This window comes from Syngnathus scovelli, chromosome 12 (assembly GCF_024217435.2).
Source record: "Syngnathus scovelli strain Florida chromosome 12, RoL_Ssco_1.2, whole genome shotgun sequence".
Classification (NCBI taxonomy): domain Eukaryota; kingdom Metazoa; phylum Chordata; class Actinopteri; order Syngnathiformes; family Syngnathidae; genus Syngnathus; species Syngnathus scovelli.
Window position 1 is genome coordinate 8,806,394 of NC_090858.1, and position 17,781 is coordinate 8,824,174.

Sequence of the window (17,781 nt, forward strand, 5' to 3'; positions counted from 1 at the left end):
AGGTGAAATATTTTAAACTACCCAACTGGCAAACATTTAATTACATTGGTTATCATGCATGCATATACATATTTTTTAGGAGAAACAATGCACACTGAAAAACTTACTGAATTAGGGTGTGCAATACTTCATTTTGGTATCCCTAAACTAGTGGACAAATGGCCACAGTAGATACTTTTTGTATTGAAAACGATACACAAGCTTCTTAAAAAAATGATTAGTTTATTAATATTGTTTGTACATAGCAAACACTAAGAGCAGCTAAGGACTGACTGTGTATGCAGCAGCAGCGAGCGGGGGCAGGCCATGTGTCTCCTCTTCAGCTAGGCTGCTCCCTGTCATATGACCAGCTTTTTGCCAATGACTTGACCTTTACTTCTCAGCAAAATCAAAGAAATAATAATCCTTCCCGTTGCTCACACTTAGCAAATGATAAATAATAATTGGATGGTGTTCATGTCATAAAAGCTGTATAGTTCCTTTCATTCAGCGAAACATTTTCCCCTGCCTCTTAAAGTTGAACTAAAATGAGATTCTTCCCTCCTCTACTCGACTAACTGCCCCTTTGGGTAAACAGTTTAAAAGTGCCATAAGATTCTTCTACCCCCATTTGCTTTCAAAAAAAAAATACAGCTCTCAATACCTTTTCAGCAGTCGCTTTGCCAGTGAGAACAATTATTTTAACCTTTACAATATTGTTTATACAAGAATGAATGTGGATGCCATATATCTCTCTCTCAAAGATTTACGTTCCTCATTTTAACTGCATGTGCCTTGAGCCAAAATATCACCTCGTCCACTGTTGTGTGGAAAGTCATTCTTGTGTTCACTCTTCATCCGTACACACCTGAAGGCAGAAAATCAGGAGATCTTTTTTTGATATTTTATGTTACTGTTAAAACACTGCACATAAGTCTGATGATTTCTTTATCATGATGTTCTTAAATCCCAGACCCACTGACCTTGACAAAGGGGTGGTCCAGCAGCATGCTCGCCGTCCAACGTCGTTTGGGTTCGCTCTCCAGACAGTGTCCCAGGAAATCCTTGCCCTCTGTGCTCAGTTTCTCGGGGATGGGGGGCTTGTGACCCATGCCCACTTTGTACATGATTTGAAAGTTGTGTTCATACTCATGCCACGGTCTCTGCACATGAGAGAAAAAATAGACATTGCAATTCTTGAATCATGCCTTAATGCCAAGATGAAAACAACGCCCTCTAGTGGCTCTGAGTGCATTAACTACATTAAGCCATGATAACATAAAAGTGATTGGTTCTTCTCACCTTTCCCGTGACCATCTCAATGAGGACACAGCCTAAACTCCAGATGTCTGCCGCTCTCCCATGACCTTCCCCTTTTGCTCTGGTGATGACCTCGGGTGCCATGTATGCTGATTGAGGTGAGGAAGAGAAAGACAAAAAAAACGTTTGGCATTTAGCAGAAATAGAATCACTGACCACAGGATTGGGAAAACCAAATCGAAAACAAAAAACACATGAAGATAATGGTCAGTTTTGATTGACATTCAAGGAGGTAATTTAAAAATACAAAGTACAGTACTAATACCAAGTTTGATTTGTTCAGACCTACGCTGTATCACACATGCTTATAGTTCTTTATAAGTAATATTTTAATCATGTGGTGACATGAGGCACTTATAATAAAATGTTTTAATACTATTAGTAGTATTTACTAAAGACAAGGTCTTACCGGCTGTCCCAAGGGTGCTGTTGACTTCGCCTGGCATGGTATGAGTGTTATTTCTCAACTTGACAGAACAGCCAAAGTCCCCCAGTTTGATGAGGCCAGAAGATGTCAGAAAGATGTTGGCTCCTGATGAAAGTGCCGTTGTTAGGGCAAGAATAAGACAAATATAGTGCACTAACGAGTTTTTGGACACTGACCCTTGATGTCTCTGTGGACAATGCCATGTTCATGGAGAACATTGATGGCGGTAGTGATTTGTTTACTGTAGAGCCTGATGACGTGCTCCTGCAGACCAAGCCTGGACACCTCCTCCAGCGTGCCTTCGTCACAGTACTCCATGAAGATGTACATCTCCTCCTGAAGGGCGACACCAAAGTCAACTTTAGCAAACACTGACTAACAGAGGGATAGTGAGAAAGAACCAAAGCCAAAGCCTTACCCTGTGGAGCTCCACTCCAAAGTATCGCACCAGGTTTGGGTGCTTGATGCCTTCAAAGATTTTCAACTCATCTGCGGTCTCCTTGATCGTTTTGTGATCGTTTGGCTGGAATCTGATCTAAAAACAAAAACAAAGCATAATACATCCATTTACAATGACGACAACGTTTCCGTTGATTTACATTTTGCATTTTTTTGTGTTGCGTGTCAGTGGAGCTAAGCTACAAACCTCTTTCATGGCCATGAGTTCTCCAGTGTCCACGTTGATGCAGGTGTAAACTTTTCCATACTGGCCTTCACCTGTTGACATCAACATATCAGACATCCATCGTGATGACAATTTATTTTCCCATCACTATTCAACATAGTTACGATTGAGCAAAACCTGTGGAACAAGTATGAGTTTGTTCATTTTTTTGAGAAGAAAAAAAAAGTATTTCATGTTTTGGGTGTAGACCATATCGGGTAAAAAATATATTCCATTCTGGAATGCAATGTACACCACATTCTTGTTCTTCAACACAGTAGCAAAAGGAGAACCGCCCTTACCGATTTTGTTTCCCCTCTGCCACTTGAAGGTGACCTTCCTAAGGCCAACGTGCATCACGTTGTCATAGGACTTGGGCGTGTGACACACATGGCCGATGATGTTGCGCTGCTTCATAACGGCATAGCGCTTCTCCTCAAACTTGCGGATGGAGCGCCGGACAGCCTCCAACGGACTCTGCCGGGCTGCTGAGTCTGACGTAGAGGGGGGGAATAATTTAAAAAGATGCAATGTGTACTATGTTGGTAGATTACTGCATTATTTATCAAGTGCTTATCACAGCGGCTTACAATACATTAATATGAATTAACTTTTTAGGAAATAAAACTTCTGTCTTGTTTATGATGAACACATAGACCTACTACACTACACTGATTTATTACTGGTATTGATGGTGTTGCTTGAAGGACTAAGTATTTCTTTAGGTGATACTTGGTGTAAAGATTTTGAGAAACACTGGTCTAGAAAACCACATCTTATGACTCAATTCACCTTTGGACTGGCTGATGAAGGTGCGGAGCTCCCAGCTCCGACGGGTGCTGCTATTGGAATCTCCCTTTGGATAAGCGGGTTCTGTTGAACAAAAGCGTTTCATTATTTCATGAATAAAGCAGTATGATGTTGACATTGTCAACCAATGAGCACGCTCACCTTCTCTGTCCTCTGTGGGGCTTGAGTGGCGGCTCAGAGACTTGAAATTCAAATCTGCTGCCACTGATGACAGCCGGTCGTTCTCGTGGAAACTGGACCCCCTGCAAGGACACAGTACATATTATTTAACAACAATGTATAGGCGACAACGACTCAACTAGTAACAGTCATTCACAGAGAGAGCAGGAATACGATGCTGTGGGATCTATGGCTGAGAGGATTGTCGTGTACTTTGATTGGATGTGTTGCTGCAGTGTGTTAAAAGTAGTGCCGTTCTTTTAAGGTTTAAAATTCTGTAAGAGCAAAACTAAGTTCATTTACCCTGTCATCAGTATTTTGCATTCTGTCATCATTAAAATAGCTTACTTTCATTCGATAAAAAAACACGAACATTTTGGTGTTTAAATACACAATGTATAATTCTCTTGATTTGTTCGTTTGTTTTCCAGAAATCTTCAAATGAGTGTGACAATGCAGTAAATAAATACTGATTCAAGCATGCAAGCTACAACCATGTGACGCATGAAAGCAGCCGCGTCCATGTTGCCCAGCGGAGGAGTCTACTAAGCATTCAGCGTAAAATTAGAAGATTAACAGCAGAGGCAAAGGTTTGATGGAGGCACATCAACAGCGTCAAAAGCAAGGGATCCGCATTATGGCACTAAAGAGCAGAATCTCAGAGCCCATTCTTTCCATTCCCACACAAAATTTGACGGTTGCTTCCACTGAAACAGTTTTGTGTGAACGTTTGCTTACATAATACAATGCGTCTTATTTTCATGTATGGAAACACAAAGTGCATTTTGGTTGAGGATTTCAAGGCCTTTTGTTTTCTTTCTCGCAGGTGACCAGGGGCGAGGGGCTACCTGACATCATTAGGCGTGTTGCCGGGCGCTTTGGCGTGTCCGTGTTCCCCCGGGCCCTGCGGGATGGGCCGAGGGCCGTTGGGGAAAAGCTGATTCCGGAGGTCACAGGGGAGGCTTCGAGAGCTGCGTGGTAAAAGCAGAGACACTGAAGAGCTCCGCCTCGGCGGTGCCGCTTGTCTTGGGTTGGATGTGCACGAACGTGAACGAGGATATGTGGCTGGGTGGTTCAACTCAAACACACTCTCGCACGCTTACATGAGCACACACACTTCCGCCATTAGTAGTCATTAGAAGCAAAGGGAGCCAGAAGCAGCAAAGCAATGAAGGAAAGTCTAGAGCAGTTTTCTTCCGTAACTGGCTAATCACCAACCTGAACCCTTCAGCATTGGGGATGAAAGGATTTGGGTTTGGTGGGTCACTGTGACAGCGAGGAACTTTAACAGGTCGAGGGCTATTTCTGGGAGCTGGAAATACAAACAAATGCAGCGTTTCACTGGGAGCTCATGTGTGAAAGGACTCAGCATTCGGAGAATTTCACTGAAAAGAAAGTTTTATTCATGATCAACTGCAGCTTCCAAAACCAAGTTAACCACAAAAGCTGCAATTACATTACGCAAAAACATTTTAAGAAAAGAAAAAAAATATCAGAGTGCAACTTTAATTTCCCTAATGAGAAGGACATTTTGTATGATTGATTTTATTTTAATGTATTGATTATATTTATAAAATAATACATATTTAGGAATAATCTTGCTTAACCTATAATATTACTATAATTATGAACTAAATGACAATTGTATGCATTTGTGTTGTGTGCGTGGAACCTGTTTATGTTTTCTGGCAAAGCTTTGTTATTTAATGACCATGGCAGTCTGCTTTATGTCACATCACATTACGGAACATAAAAACGCATCCACAAATAGAAGTAGCGGCAATGGATTATTTAAATAATCTCACCGATGTATAGGCCAGTGACTGGGCTATGAGGTTTGCCAATCACATGTCCGATGCATTCGTTCATCAGCGTTTGTAAACTCTGCAGGGAAAAAAAACCCCCACACAAATTCAATCCAGCAACTTCATTTTATGTGGGCTGAGATTTTTTTTTTTTTTTTTACCAGGAAGTCATCCTCTGGTAATGCTGATATGAAGCCAGGTTCAATAGCTTGAAGAAAGTCAAAGCCTTGAGTGGCCCACCTGTGGAACAAAGTAGCACTATTTAAATATGCAAATAGACACGAAATCAGGAATTGCTTTGTGTGGAGAAATGTCCTCAGATGCTGGAATGATCATCTCAGTCTTTCAAGGCAGTTCTAACTAGCTGCACCGTTATTGTATATCAAGCATAGCCGTGGAAACGTGTTAAAAACAAAAGCTCATAACTAAGGGATCGTCTTTTTACGGAATAAAAATAACGTGTAGAATACTACTTTCCTCAACTTGTCAAAATTCCGTGTGATATTTTGGATAGAATTTTCAAAATGTAATTCCAAGTTAGAAAGTGTCAAAGGAATCTGAGCATTTGTGTACAATATTTGAAAAAGCCCATTTTTATTTTGGATCTGCTATTGTATTTTTCGTTAGATTTGTAGTCTAAAATTCCAAACATACCACACAACAGGACAAGGAATGGGTTTATGAGGGTCGATGGTGAGTTGGAAGTGTTTAAAGTTCAAGGGAGATAGTGACACTTGATAGTCCAGGGTGGCTTATTCAAACGTGGATTGGACTGGGTGTGTTGTGAGCACCCAAAGACCTCAAGCGAAACATTGATACCCGTTAATGGTTTCTGAGAGCTACACAAAGGTAGGCTGACCTCTGTCCCCATGCGATAAAGCCAGAAAGGGCAGTGTGAGGAAATTATGTTGCACTAGTCGAGGAGCCTTACCTGGGCTTGGTGCCCCGGCCGCTCTCGCACTTGGTCAGGACGTACGTCATCCACTTGCGAGCAAAAGCTATGTAGCGCTCGCCAATCCTCTGCCTGTACTCCCCTGACATGAGACGCACCACTTCCTTGTGGTACTGTGGACACAACATTTATTATAGTCACCGTAAAATGATATCCAAATTCATGAGTTGATACAATAACATGCATCAGTGGTTTTTAAAAAAAAAAAAAAAAAAAAAATTGTTCAACCCGATTTTACTTTTTACCTCAAAGGCAAAGTTGTAGCCTTGGATCATGGCCTCTCTGTAGTATTGCTGCAAAGTGGACGACTCGGACTCGTCCACCTCGGCCTCAAACTCTGACGTGAACATGTACTCCACCCGGTCGATGGCTGAGCTGATCTTAATGCAGAGTTGCAGCGCTTCATCCTGAGTGAACGTGTGCAAAAATCAGACAAAGGGGAGCAATATTTACTTTTTTAAATAAAATAGTTACTAATTGTTTTATAATATTGAGTATATGCAGTAAGTACTGTAAGTATAATTATATCATGTATTCTATGAGACGTTTACATGTGGGGTTTTGATTTTAGCCAAGTTATTTGATCTATGACATAGTCAAATATTTTTGCAGTAGTACAATTCAGACTCCCCCAAAAAATTCTCATTTAAAAATCCCATATCGCCCACTCTGAACAAGTGTGTGTGTGTGTGTGTGCGTGCGCGCATGCCAAAGGTTGTAGTTACGTAAGCACCTTGAGCTCCTGCAGAGCGCTGGCGATAAGAGGCTGACTGGACGTTTGCTCACGGCTGAGAGTGAGCACATCCTCCATGGACTGCTGGACCGCCTTCCGCTGAGCCACCAGGTGAGCCGACTGCATCACGATCATGAGCATGTTCTCCACCTGAGGGTGCGGTCGGGGATGGTGAGGTTATACTTAGTCACGTTGGCAGGAGGAGTTTAATAATGAATCATATACCTTCATGGCCCGCAGCGTGTCGACAATTTCCATTGTGGGAACTACTTTGAGCAGCTCTCCGTCCCACTGGTCCCATTCCGAATCGGTCAAGTCCCCTGTGCGGTGTTTGCTCATGAGCAAGAAGGCCTCATCCTCCGCCATTTCATCGGGCTCTTTGGAGCAGTCTTTTCCTGCAGCGGCATTGAGTAACTGCAGGATGAGCGGCCGCTGAGCCAGCAAGCTAAACGGAACGAAAACCTGCAGCTCCTCCAGTCCAGGAATTTGGACCTGAGAAAGAAATGTGCTTGGTCTTTTACGACAGACCGATGAAAAGTATCTTAAGTGAACAAAAACACACCTTCACAAAATTTCTCTTCTTCAGGGCTTCAAGGAGAGACGCTACCCCATTAATAATGTTGAAATCTGCGGCAACCTCCAAGTCCTGTGGCAAAAATGGAGTCAGAACACACACACTCATATTTTGAGTGAGTAAATCATACGCTCACAAATTCCGCACAGTCACTGCTATGATTTAAGGCGACATCACAGCTTACCTTGCGCAGCATTTTGGCAAAGCCCAGAGCCTTGGATGCCCGTTCTCTGGCCTCATGAAACAGCTCTTTAAGTGACCGACTGGTCTCAATCACCGATCGCCTTGGAGGATTTAAAAGAGCAAAACATGAATAGTAATAATTGCCTGATGAAAAATACCAGCTGGCAACATTATGGCAGCCACTTTTGCAATGGTAACAGCGCTCATTTTTTTTAAAATGACCCTATCACAACTTGTGCAAAAAAAAAAAAAAAAAAAGTAAAACGGGATAGAAGAATTGAAACATATTCCTCTTTTTGTCATTATGGGCATGAACGTGATGACCATGGGGAATTTTGGGAGTTTCCTCAAACGGCCGCTCTATTTCCGGTCTGGATGCACCACGGCCAACATCAGTCCTTTAGTCTCAGTTTATTAAAGTGCTCTAAAAATAAAATGAGTTAAGTTGAGCTGAAAGGCAATAAATCTCTTGACCTCCTGTGTGTCAATGTTACGAAGGCTCATATTCATCTCTTATCTTAGATCTGATTTTGATTGTGCTAATGTACCCGACGGTGTGGCCAGTGACTTCCTTACCTAATCTCATCTGAGGCGGTGCTATCGTCAGCACTTTCCCAGAACTCATTGCCGCTCTTTTGCAGGCCGGCGTCAAGGAACTCTCCAGTGGATTTGAGCAGCATCCCAGCAATGTCACTTTAAAGAAAAGAAAAGTAACTTGTCAATCCCATGTAGATGAATGAGTCTGTGGAAGAGCAACGCAAGGACGCTAACCAAAAAAGCTTCCCGGATTGGGCCTCCCCACCACGGATGTAGGGGGTGATATCTTTGGTGAAGTGCCACTCCTTCTCCAGAAGGTTCTTTAAGCTGTGAGATGCTTGAGGCAGCTGCTGCAACATTTGGATCCAACTGTGCATGTACTCAAAGTAAACCTGAAATACATTTGCTAGTGGTCACAATAATGACAATCACACATATCTGCTCAATCACGACGGGAAGGAAGCAACGCTGCGTACCACAAGCATCTTGTGCAGTTCCTCCTCAAACTCATCAATGTTGGTGTCTGTCTGCAAGCCCTGAGCATCAGTAACCACGCCGCGGAGCATGAACTGATAATACTGCTTCATGAGGAGACCCCCTTTCAGAACCTCCTTACACTCACGCACCAACTGCAAAGTGTAAACACAGACGTTTTGATATTTGTTATCTATAGTGGCCAGGAATTACTTTATACTAGGCTTTATCGTATTGGTTTGTTTGTGATCAGGATGACCTATAACCTACATGTTTATAACATATTAGAACAGCTGACCCTCAAAAGTAAATAAACTAATAATGCCTTCTTGTTTTTAAGCATGATGCCGGTCCCCTCGACACTGAGCAAAAAGGCCCTCTTATTGACTGGTGATTAAAAAAGAAGAACAGTGATGGACAGACGGACAGACATGGTAGTTAGTATCTTCTTGCCTGGTTGATACTGAGTAGAGAAGGTTCTCCAGCAGGTCTTTGCTCCAGTCGCAACTTTAGGCACTCGTGGATGACATTGAGAAGCACTCTGCAGAGCACAAGGAAGGCAGGTCGGAAGGATGGGAGGTCCATGTCCAGCAGATCCTCCCAGGACACTTGGTCCGCTCCGAGTTCTGGCTCAGCCAAACTACTACAGGAGCCGTGACGGGACAGCTCCGGTAGGTAGTCGTTGTATAGAATGGGGTCCGGGAAGTCTGAAAACTGCAAAAGGGCAAGACATGTTAATACTTCAACCTACCAAACAAAGGATGATGGGGAGAGATTATTATTTCTGCCTTTTTTTTTTTTACTTCCGATCTTGAAAATTCAATTGAATTGTACAGGCTATATATAGGTCACAAGGGTGGAAATGTTTTTTGATGTTTCCATCTATTTATTGTACCTTCAGAAACCCTGAGGGTAAAATCCAAACATGAAAGTGGTGGCCATGTAGGAAGGGGTACATTTTGGTTAAGATTGTAACTTCTTGGCCATTTCCTACACCCCACAGCCTTATAGTTCAAGCTGAGTTCAAAAATCCATTGTGTGCAGCAAACAAAAATTGCTCCCAAAAGAGAAATCAAAAGGTTTGCCTGTTTTGTGTTGCACAACACGGAAAATTAAATTTTGACCAAAACTGGTTGCTGATGCCATCTAATCTTCCCAAGAGTCACAGAGGTAAAAGGCCAACCCTCACTGCGGCATCTAAAATAACAGCCAACGTCATCAGAACGAAGAGAAATTTTTTTTTGTGGAATGCTAAAATGCTTAGAATAATCTCAGTGTTTTCAATTGATCCACAAAGTTATGGTTAGGCAGTTTGATATCATCTGTGAGAAAGACATACCAACAGTAGCATTCATTATGTTGCTATCAATCAATGATGTGCACAATACAAATATGCATGTTAGGGTCAGTCTGGGGCCTGGGCTCATCTCATTTCTTTAATTGCACCTTCTCGGGCTCATTCCTAATCGATCAATCCGTCTGTGTACCATATTTGTCTCTAAAATGAGAAGATGAGCGTCTCACCTCCAGTGCAGGTGTGTGGCGCAGCAAGGCCGCCCGAGACCTTTGGAGGGAGCGGTCCATCAGTTTGTGCAGTCTGAGAATGAGTTTGCGCAGTCCCATCTGCTTCAGTGCTTTATCCACAAAGGGCCTATAAATGGCGGTGGGGCAGAATACGCCCTCTGCTCCTGCTGCCTCTGGACTTCCCGATGCTGTCGTAGGAAGAAACTCTTCCTCCGACAACAGTTGGGAAAATTTAGAAGTCAAGGTGGGGGAAAGTTCTCCATCAGCTGGGATACCTCCCGCCGTCTCCTCCTCCACCTCCCTGTCCTCCCCGTCGCTTTCTGCTGTGAACGTGGCGGTGGAATCATTCTCATCCTCATCTTTGTCGTCATCTTCGTTGCCGCGAGAGCAGCGAGGGGACGGGATCTCAAAGACGGGCCAGCCGATGCGAGACAGGTCCCGGAGGCCCAGGACGGTGGCCATGACACGCAGCTTCTGGTTGAGGTCCTGAGTGATGTTGAGCCACAAACAGAGCGCCTGCACTCTGCCTTGGAAGTCTCGCGCCGCGTATTTCTCATAGTCCCTTTGCAGGGCCTGCAGAGAGGGGTACAGCGCTTCCACGTACTCCAGCAGCTCCATAACGCGCTTGACCTGCTCAAAGGCCAACCGCTGCCTCTGAAGGTGATCCCTGCAGTTGGCACCTGAGCCCAGAGGCTCTGCTGCATTCATGGCAGCGGAGGAGCAAGCGCTAAAGCCCCAAGGGTCCACTCCACAGTGGTTGCTCTCCACAGGCTTGCATTTATCTCTACAGTCCAGATTGGTATCAGTCCTAATAGTCCGGCAGTCCGCGTGAATTGTTGGGGACCCTGAACAGTGAGCCTGACTCAGGCTGTCGTAGTTCACCTTGAAATGTAGCACTTCGTTGATCAGGTCGGGGATGGCCTGGCGCGCTGTGAAAAGGAAGAAATCCTGGTCTCTGATGGAGCGGCGGGCGTGCCACGCCTGCAGCTCCAGCCATATGACTTCGTTGTTGTGGCCCATGAAGGCCATGTTCTCCTGGCCTCGCTGCTCTTTCTCCTTCCGCTTCGACGACATGGAGGTGAGCTTGAGCAGCAGCCGCAGCGTTTCAAAGAACTTGAGGCGGTCCGCGGGACAGTCCGACCGAGAGGTCTGGCGGTGGGTGCGGGACATGTGGGGCATGGACACGGGGAGTTTGCAGCTGCTGCAGCCCAAGCTCAGATAGTGCTTCCTCGGGTCCATGCTGAGGGCGCCAAAAGGCCCTGATTTAGACAGCGGATCTAGCATGAAGGCGCCCTCAAAGGTCTTCTTGTGGTCTCTCTCAGTGGAGCGCAGGGTGGCCCTCTGCTTCTTTCCCTGCTTGTAGCTGTGCTCCTCAGGCGTCTCTGGTGTTCGGGGATTTTCTTTTGGGACAAACGGGCTGAGGTCCGCTGAAACACATACAGAACTGCTTAATCGGCAATACGCAGACAGAGACACCAAAACAAATATTGCAAATGAGGAAAAGCTCGTTTCTCTCACGTTTGCTGGGAGAACGTCCACCACTCCTGGACTGGCTGCTTTTCTGATGTTTACCAGACATTCGTTTCATCTGACGGGATGTGTAAGGGGGTGATGTTGCGTACAGAAGTTCCTCTTCCTCACTGGGTGAATCCCAGGATTCCTCCGTCTGAGAGTTCTGCCGGGATTCATCTCCCACTGGGTTGCCCTGTCTGTGAACATTTACGATTCAAGGTGAAAAATAATCAAACTATTCACAACGAGTTATTCATACTGGCAGCTTTATAATAAGCAGAGCCGCCCGAAGGCTGGCGTGAACAACAAAGAAGCTCTTTGGCCTTTTTTTTTTTTTTTTTTTTTTGAAAGCAACTTCCACCATGTCCAACCGCAGAAACGTCTCAAGGCCGGATAGGGCTGGAATGTTTGCAGTCAGTAAAGAGTGTGCAGCAAATCACTTGCAATGCTAGAGTTGCAAAAAGTGAAAGTACACGTAATGTGCACCATCTCTCTGCCTGCATAGCAGACATGTGTGTGTAGTACACTTGTTCTCAGTTCTCTCTCAGGGCTACAAAGACAACAGAGACGTGTAGTAGAACCTCTGAAGTTAAATGACCATGACGCTGTACAATTTGGAATTCAATCAAATTACCGGGAAGAAATACAACTCCACAGCATGCACAACTTCACGTCTGAAACCGCCACCATACATCTGAGTTGTTGTTTTTTTTTTTGCATGTTTCCAGTGGCGGCAAAGAAGAAAAATTGAATGATATTATTTAGTCAAGTGTGTGTGTGTATTTCTCATCCAAGAGACCCAATACTGCTGTCTGCAGGCCATTATTGTTGTTGTTGTTTTTTAAACATAAAAAAGATGCCTGTTTTCATGTAATGAGCGTATCAATTATCTGTTGTCAAACATTTGGACATGGATCTTGCTTGACAACATACTTGTGGTGATTTTCTGCACTAGCAGAAAGCACTGACCTGAAACCCTTGTATTTTGGGCTGGGGGGGCAAAGCAAGAAAGAGAGCGTGTGAGTGGGCGACACGATATGAGACAGAGTCCAACCTTTGTCACCTGATCATTTCTGAAGTTTTTTTTTCCCTCAATAGGATTAAGGGGGACGGTTGGATTGTGTGACCCTGCCAGCAAAGACAAAAGGATAAAGAAGGGGAGGTGGTGGAGCGGAGGGGGTGCATGAAACCTGGCTATCCTGCATGCTCCTCACCATGTGTGCCTTCATCCATCATCGGATTGAATGCTATTCACCCAACGCGTGCCTGTTTGTGTGGACACAGTGGAAAGGGGCGGTGCTGTATCACTTTCGCTGAGTGAGTGTTTAAGAGGAACCGGGTGGGGGGTGCGGGGGGTTATCTGGAAATCACTTGCCTGTGAGAGTGCAGACTTCTACAGCCCATCTGCCCTACATCACAATTCCGTTCCCCCGGGAGTTGCTATGGAACTACAATATGGCCGACAGACACCTGCTGCAAACCCTGCAGCCTTGCATGAAATAATGCAATGCAACTGAAAGCACAGCACCGAACACTGCAGCCAGTTCTCAAATGACATAAGGAGTCTTGCACGCGTGCATCCAAGAAGAACAGTGGCGCCTTTATGAGTGCATTGTACGACAGTCAAACTGTGGAGGGGCTTGTTCTGCAGGAGCAGGAAATGACAGCAATCTTTTCTGTAGTCATGCACAAGAAGACACAGTGAGCAACGTCGAGAGTAAAAATGAAAGTGTTTATTGGAATTCATGAGGGGAATGTCCGTAAAAAAAGAAGGTGCATGAGAGAAATGTAAGCAACTCAGAAGACTTTGCAGTGTGCAAAGCAGCGTGGAGCACAGCGAAGACAGAAATACTCCAAGCATGCGACTAGATCACTTTTTTTAAAAGACACAGCAGCATGACCGAATAGCTCAGGAATGACAGCAGCCCCAATGACGCCGCGACTGCCTTCTTGTTTGCTAGCTTGCCTCCTCGTGCTGAAATTTGTCTTTGGGATACTTTTTGCATAGGGGAGGTCACAGGGAAGGTTACGGCCCCGTGTGGCCTACTGTGTGCAATCTGTGCCCGACCGGCTCCCGGGAGTAAATGATGACTGCAGATGGTGTCTGGCTGCCTCTCAATGGCTCATCTGATGGTGCACTGAGCCACCCGCCCGCCCCCCCCCATATAGGCCGGTGGAATGCTGCAGCCCCTGGGCAGGAACACTGCGTGCATAATAACACAAAACCCAGCCTTTTTCTGCAGAGCGACTGAAGCACAGATACCAAGGCCTGCCGCATTCAGCTGAAGGGAGGGGGGCAGGGGTTGACCTTTGACACCAAACCTTCCATACTATTGTACCAGGAAGGGGCACTCTATTGTATAGTACTGACACGTGGCCCGTGAGGCCCACCACTGAATAGCACACAGCTGTTTAGTGAGCACGCTTGCTCACAAAGCCCAAACTAAAGGGGTCTTTTTTTTTTTAGAAAGCGAGACAGTGCAAATGAGGGGAGGAAAGGAGAAGTTGCCCTGTTTGGAGAGAGCACACTTTCTCCTAATTAGGACTGGTATAAGTGACCCTCTGCAAGCAACGCACAGGTGCCTTCTCTTAGCTTCCCATTTAAGCTCACAAGCAATCGAAACAGACGGAAAGAAAATGAAACCAATTGTATTTAGTTCTGTTTCCACTGATGCACAGGTGTCAAACTTGATAGGGGAAATCAAGTCAAAAATAACGTGTTCTATGCACCCCCACTAGTAATTTACACAATCATACATTTAATAGGGTTCACAGTCATAACAGCCCTTCAGGGAAACCATAACTGCAGTGTAGCTTGCAACAAAAATGAGTTTGACCCCATTGCTTCATCGTGCGATTTTGTACAATGTACCTGTAAACAAATCACGAGGAAATTGCAATGTGTACATACTGCTGCAGGAATCTTGGATTTTTTGCCGTCCCTTGTCGAAACTCGCTGCACAGACTGAGCCATCTGACTTAGGTACTGTAAGCTAACAGAGTTGGGGGAAAAAAACAACAAACACAAAGAACTTGACCCCACCCTTTTCTTCTATGTCGCACACAGTCAGGAGTGGACCTCCCAGACTCTCCTGTATGCAAATGCACAAAGCACACATGACTCAATGAAAGAGCCCTTACTGTAGCCAAAGGGTCACATGATGAAATGTATCTAAATGTAGCCTGCATTTACACACGGTACCGCAGATGTTATAGCTTCTTCGTCTTGCACCATGAATGCAAAGTGAGCAATTCTCTGTTCCAACTTGAAAGAATATCTGTGAGTCAAGAGAGAAATCTTCAGCAGGCCAATGCATGCATGTGCTGGTCAGTTAAAATAGACTGATGCAGCACTTGTGCCAAATAGGGCCTTGCAAGTGAACTGGCCTGCCATGCAATTTTAAAAGCACATGATATTTCTATAAAAAGTCCTAAATAAGAATACATTTATTTTCATGGCCCCACAAAGGCAATGAAACAATGCCAATGAGGAAAAAGGTTCCCCACCTTTTTTCTACTCCATGCAAAGATCAATTGTTCAAAGGAAGTGGCAGATGACAGAGAGCATTTCTCCAGAACAGGTGTAGGCAGAGAGCGGATGCAGTTAGGAAAAAGACATGGAGGCTCCATCTGCGCTCCTCACACCGCCTGTGCTCCCGGCAGACGCAGCCTTTTAATGAGCTGCAGCCACGAGCGTCTGCAGCGCCATACCCGTGTGCGCAGCTAAACCACATCCTGAAATCTCAGGAATGCTCACTAGCGACCATGTCTTCTCGGGGAACAAGGCAGTTTGCACAAAAGGACCTCTGTTGGCGCAATGATAGCGTTCATTTTGGCCAACAATATTAAGTGCAAACATGAGCAACATACACAGCTTTCTCTGTTATAAAGATTAAGGTCTGTAATGTCTGCCTACATTTCCATTTAATTGCACAGCAATGCAGGCACAACACAACTACACACAGGCACACGCGCACACAATGTTGCGTTCAAGGAAACGGCAACTTTAGGCCGCTTAAATGCAAATACAATGGAACACATTCTAGAACAAAGTGCCTCAAAATCCAAACAGTTTCTGTTCAGTTCAGAAGTGTTGCAGCAGAAATTACCCGCAATACAAAATTTAATGCAACTAGGTGACAGCATCACGCTGCCTTCCTGTTTCCTCATTGCAAGTCTGTCAAAGAGCGTGTAGTTTTATTTTAGTTGAACTTTACAAAATAAGAATACCAAATTTAAAATGTTAATTTAAACATTATCTTACAAAGTGTAGGGAATGCATGCACCTTATTTCAAATCAAAGCCTCCCAAAACATATTGCGAGGTTGGACAGAACATTGCAAGATTTCAAAGAAGCAGTTGTGAGACTTCATCAAAGACGTGGAAGTACTGTGAAGTGTGTGTGGGCATAGTGTAGATTTGTGCTCATTATAGCATGTGTTACCCTCCACCCACGCACTAAACAAACATGGGATGGTGGGGTGGGGGAATGTCTTGTCAACTTCCAGTAAGGACATGCAACATAGTCACATCAAGTTGTGCATTGTACTTATGCAACGTTAATAAAGCTAGTATTGCACAATCATCGACTTCACATCGGACTGGCTGCAAGATAATACGCATTAAAGACAAAAGCTGTACATAAAGCATTACTTTTTTTTTCCTTTTGGTGAAGTGAGAAACAATCGAGGAGACATAACAGCAGATTCCTGACGCCCTGTCCGCCTGCAGTCAGGGGCAAACTACGCTATGTCGATTACTTATAACAATAACATTTTATAATCTGCTGATGTGCGTTCTCGCGCATGAAATAAGGCGCTCGGTAACCTTCACGATCGCTGGGACATTTGTTGCTGCACGTTTTCGAGGGTCAGCCTGAGTTAGACACGCGGCAAAAATAGAAAAGATCATGCATGTCCTGTTAAACTACCAAGTAAACATGCACACTTTGCAATAATGCAAGAAAGGACAACAGCACAAATCCAACTGAAGGATTAACAACAGAAAACTGGCGCAAATGCTAGCTAAAGGCAGGGAAGTTTCTGCCTTATTTTCAATGATCGCGCGTGAGTAACAACTCTTTCATGTTAAAAAAAAATAGAACGACTTTGTCTGAGGCTGTAGGTAAACTTATGAACAAGAAAATAACAACGCTAACAGTGGTGGTGGGCTAGCCTACTCCCCAACATGCTGCAGCCGATCGTACAATTACGATCTCAGTCTGCATGCATTGTCGTTTCTTTTAAGAGCATAAGCGTGCTAACATCTTTCGGCGATTGAATATTGCACAAAAAAGTTTGCAACTCTGCAGTTGCAAAAGCAGAAAGTGAACTGCACGCGTCTCATAATTTGACAGGAAGCGAGTTTGTGCGCAATGCGAGTGCAGCGTCACGATCGGCTCTCTATTTGGCAAACGCTGGTAGTGGTGTGGTGGTGGTCTGTGGGCAGATCTCGCATACCTGCTCGGCTTGGAGCGATCCGGGGGCTCCATGGTGAGAAATCGGCGTTCTATTATTCGCCGTGCATGGACTAAAGCATGTCCAGGCAACCGCGGACGGACTTTGCACCGGTTGCTTTTTGCACAAAAGACGATTAAGAGTCTCTTTGAAGCACTTTCGATCCGCCGGCAAGGTGGACTTTCGCTTGTGCATATGCAGCCGCCATCTTTCCAATGTTCATTGACGAGAGGAGTGCCTCACAGCTCACAAGGCTACTGCGCTCCTACGGAAGCCCGGATAGCTCAGCTGCAGTCGCTCCCCCCACTTTTGCACGTTCTTCTCGTTGTTTACCCCGCTCACTTTTGTTCTCATTTGCTCTCTAAAACCCATCAAAGTGTTCCAGTATTAATAACAATAAAATTTGTGCTCCTTCCTGCTTGGAATGCATGGTCAACGTGTTGTTCATTTGTAGCGCTTTTCTATTTTGGTACTCAAAGCGCTTCTCGCTGCTTCCTCATGCACTTATTGATGAATCGATGAGGAGCAACTGTGGGTCGGTATCTTGCACATCGACATGGTCACAATGGCTGGGGTTCGAACCATGAATTTCTGGGTTAGAAGACAGCAACTCAACCCCTGATCCACACCGCCCACAAAATAATTGATGGTTTTCTAGTTTTTCTCCCAATA

At 44.7% G+C, this 17,781-nt stretch overlaps 1 protein-coding gene across 2 annotated transcripts; it reads right to left on the reverse strand.

Moving 5' to 3' along the window:
- Window positions 1-202: 202 nt before the first annotated feature.
- Window positions 203-17,381, reverse strand: map3k4 (mitogen-activated protein kinase kinase kinase 4). 2 transcript variants are annotated; one of them, XM_049736365.2, is made up of 27 exons: window positions 17,113-17,381; window positions 11,660-11,850; window positions 10,142-11,568; window positions 9,071-9,331; window positions 8,620-8,772; window positions 8,378-8,535; window positions 8,183-8,299; window positions 7,608-7,707; window positions 7,412-7,495; window positions 7,075-7,341; window positions 6,850-6,999; window positions 6,362-6,523; window positions 6,096-6,229; window positions 5,326-5,404; window positions 5,165-5,243; window positions 4,578-4,671; window positions 4,208-4,330; window positions 3,342-3,442; window positions 3,183-3,263; window positions 2,693-2,884; window positions 2,373-2,443; window positions 2,145-2,261; window positions 1,903-2,062; window positions 1,709-1,831; window positions 1,282-1,388; window positions 963-1,142; window positions 203-847 (listed from the first exon to the last, which is right to left on the reverse strand). In XM_049736365.2, the coding sequence occupies exons 1-27, from the start codon at window positions 17,142-17,144 to the stop codon at window positions 827-829; spliced, it is 4,764 nt and encodes a 1,587-aa protein (XP_049592322.1). In that variant the 5' UTR covers window positions 17,145-17,381; the 3' UTR covers window positions 203-826. The 2 variants fall into 2 exon arrangements, with proteins under 2 accessions (XP_049592322.1, XP_049592323.1); XM_049736366.2 differs by lacking the exon at window positions 4,208-4,330 and having other exon boundaries at window positions 17,113-17,380.
- Window positions 17,382-17,781: the final 400 nt, after the last annotated feature.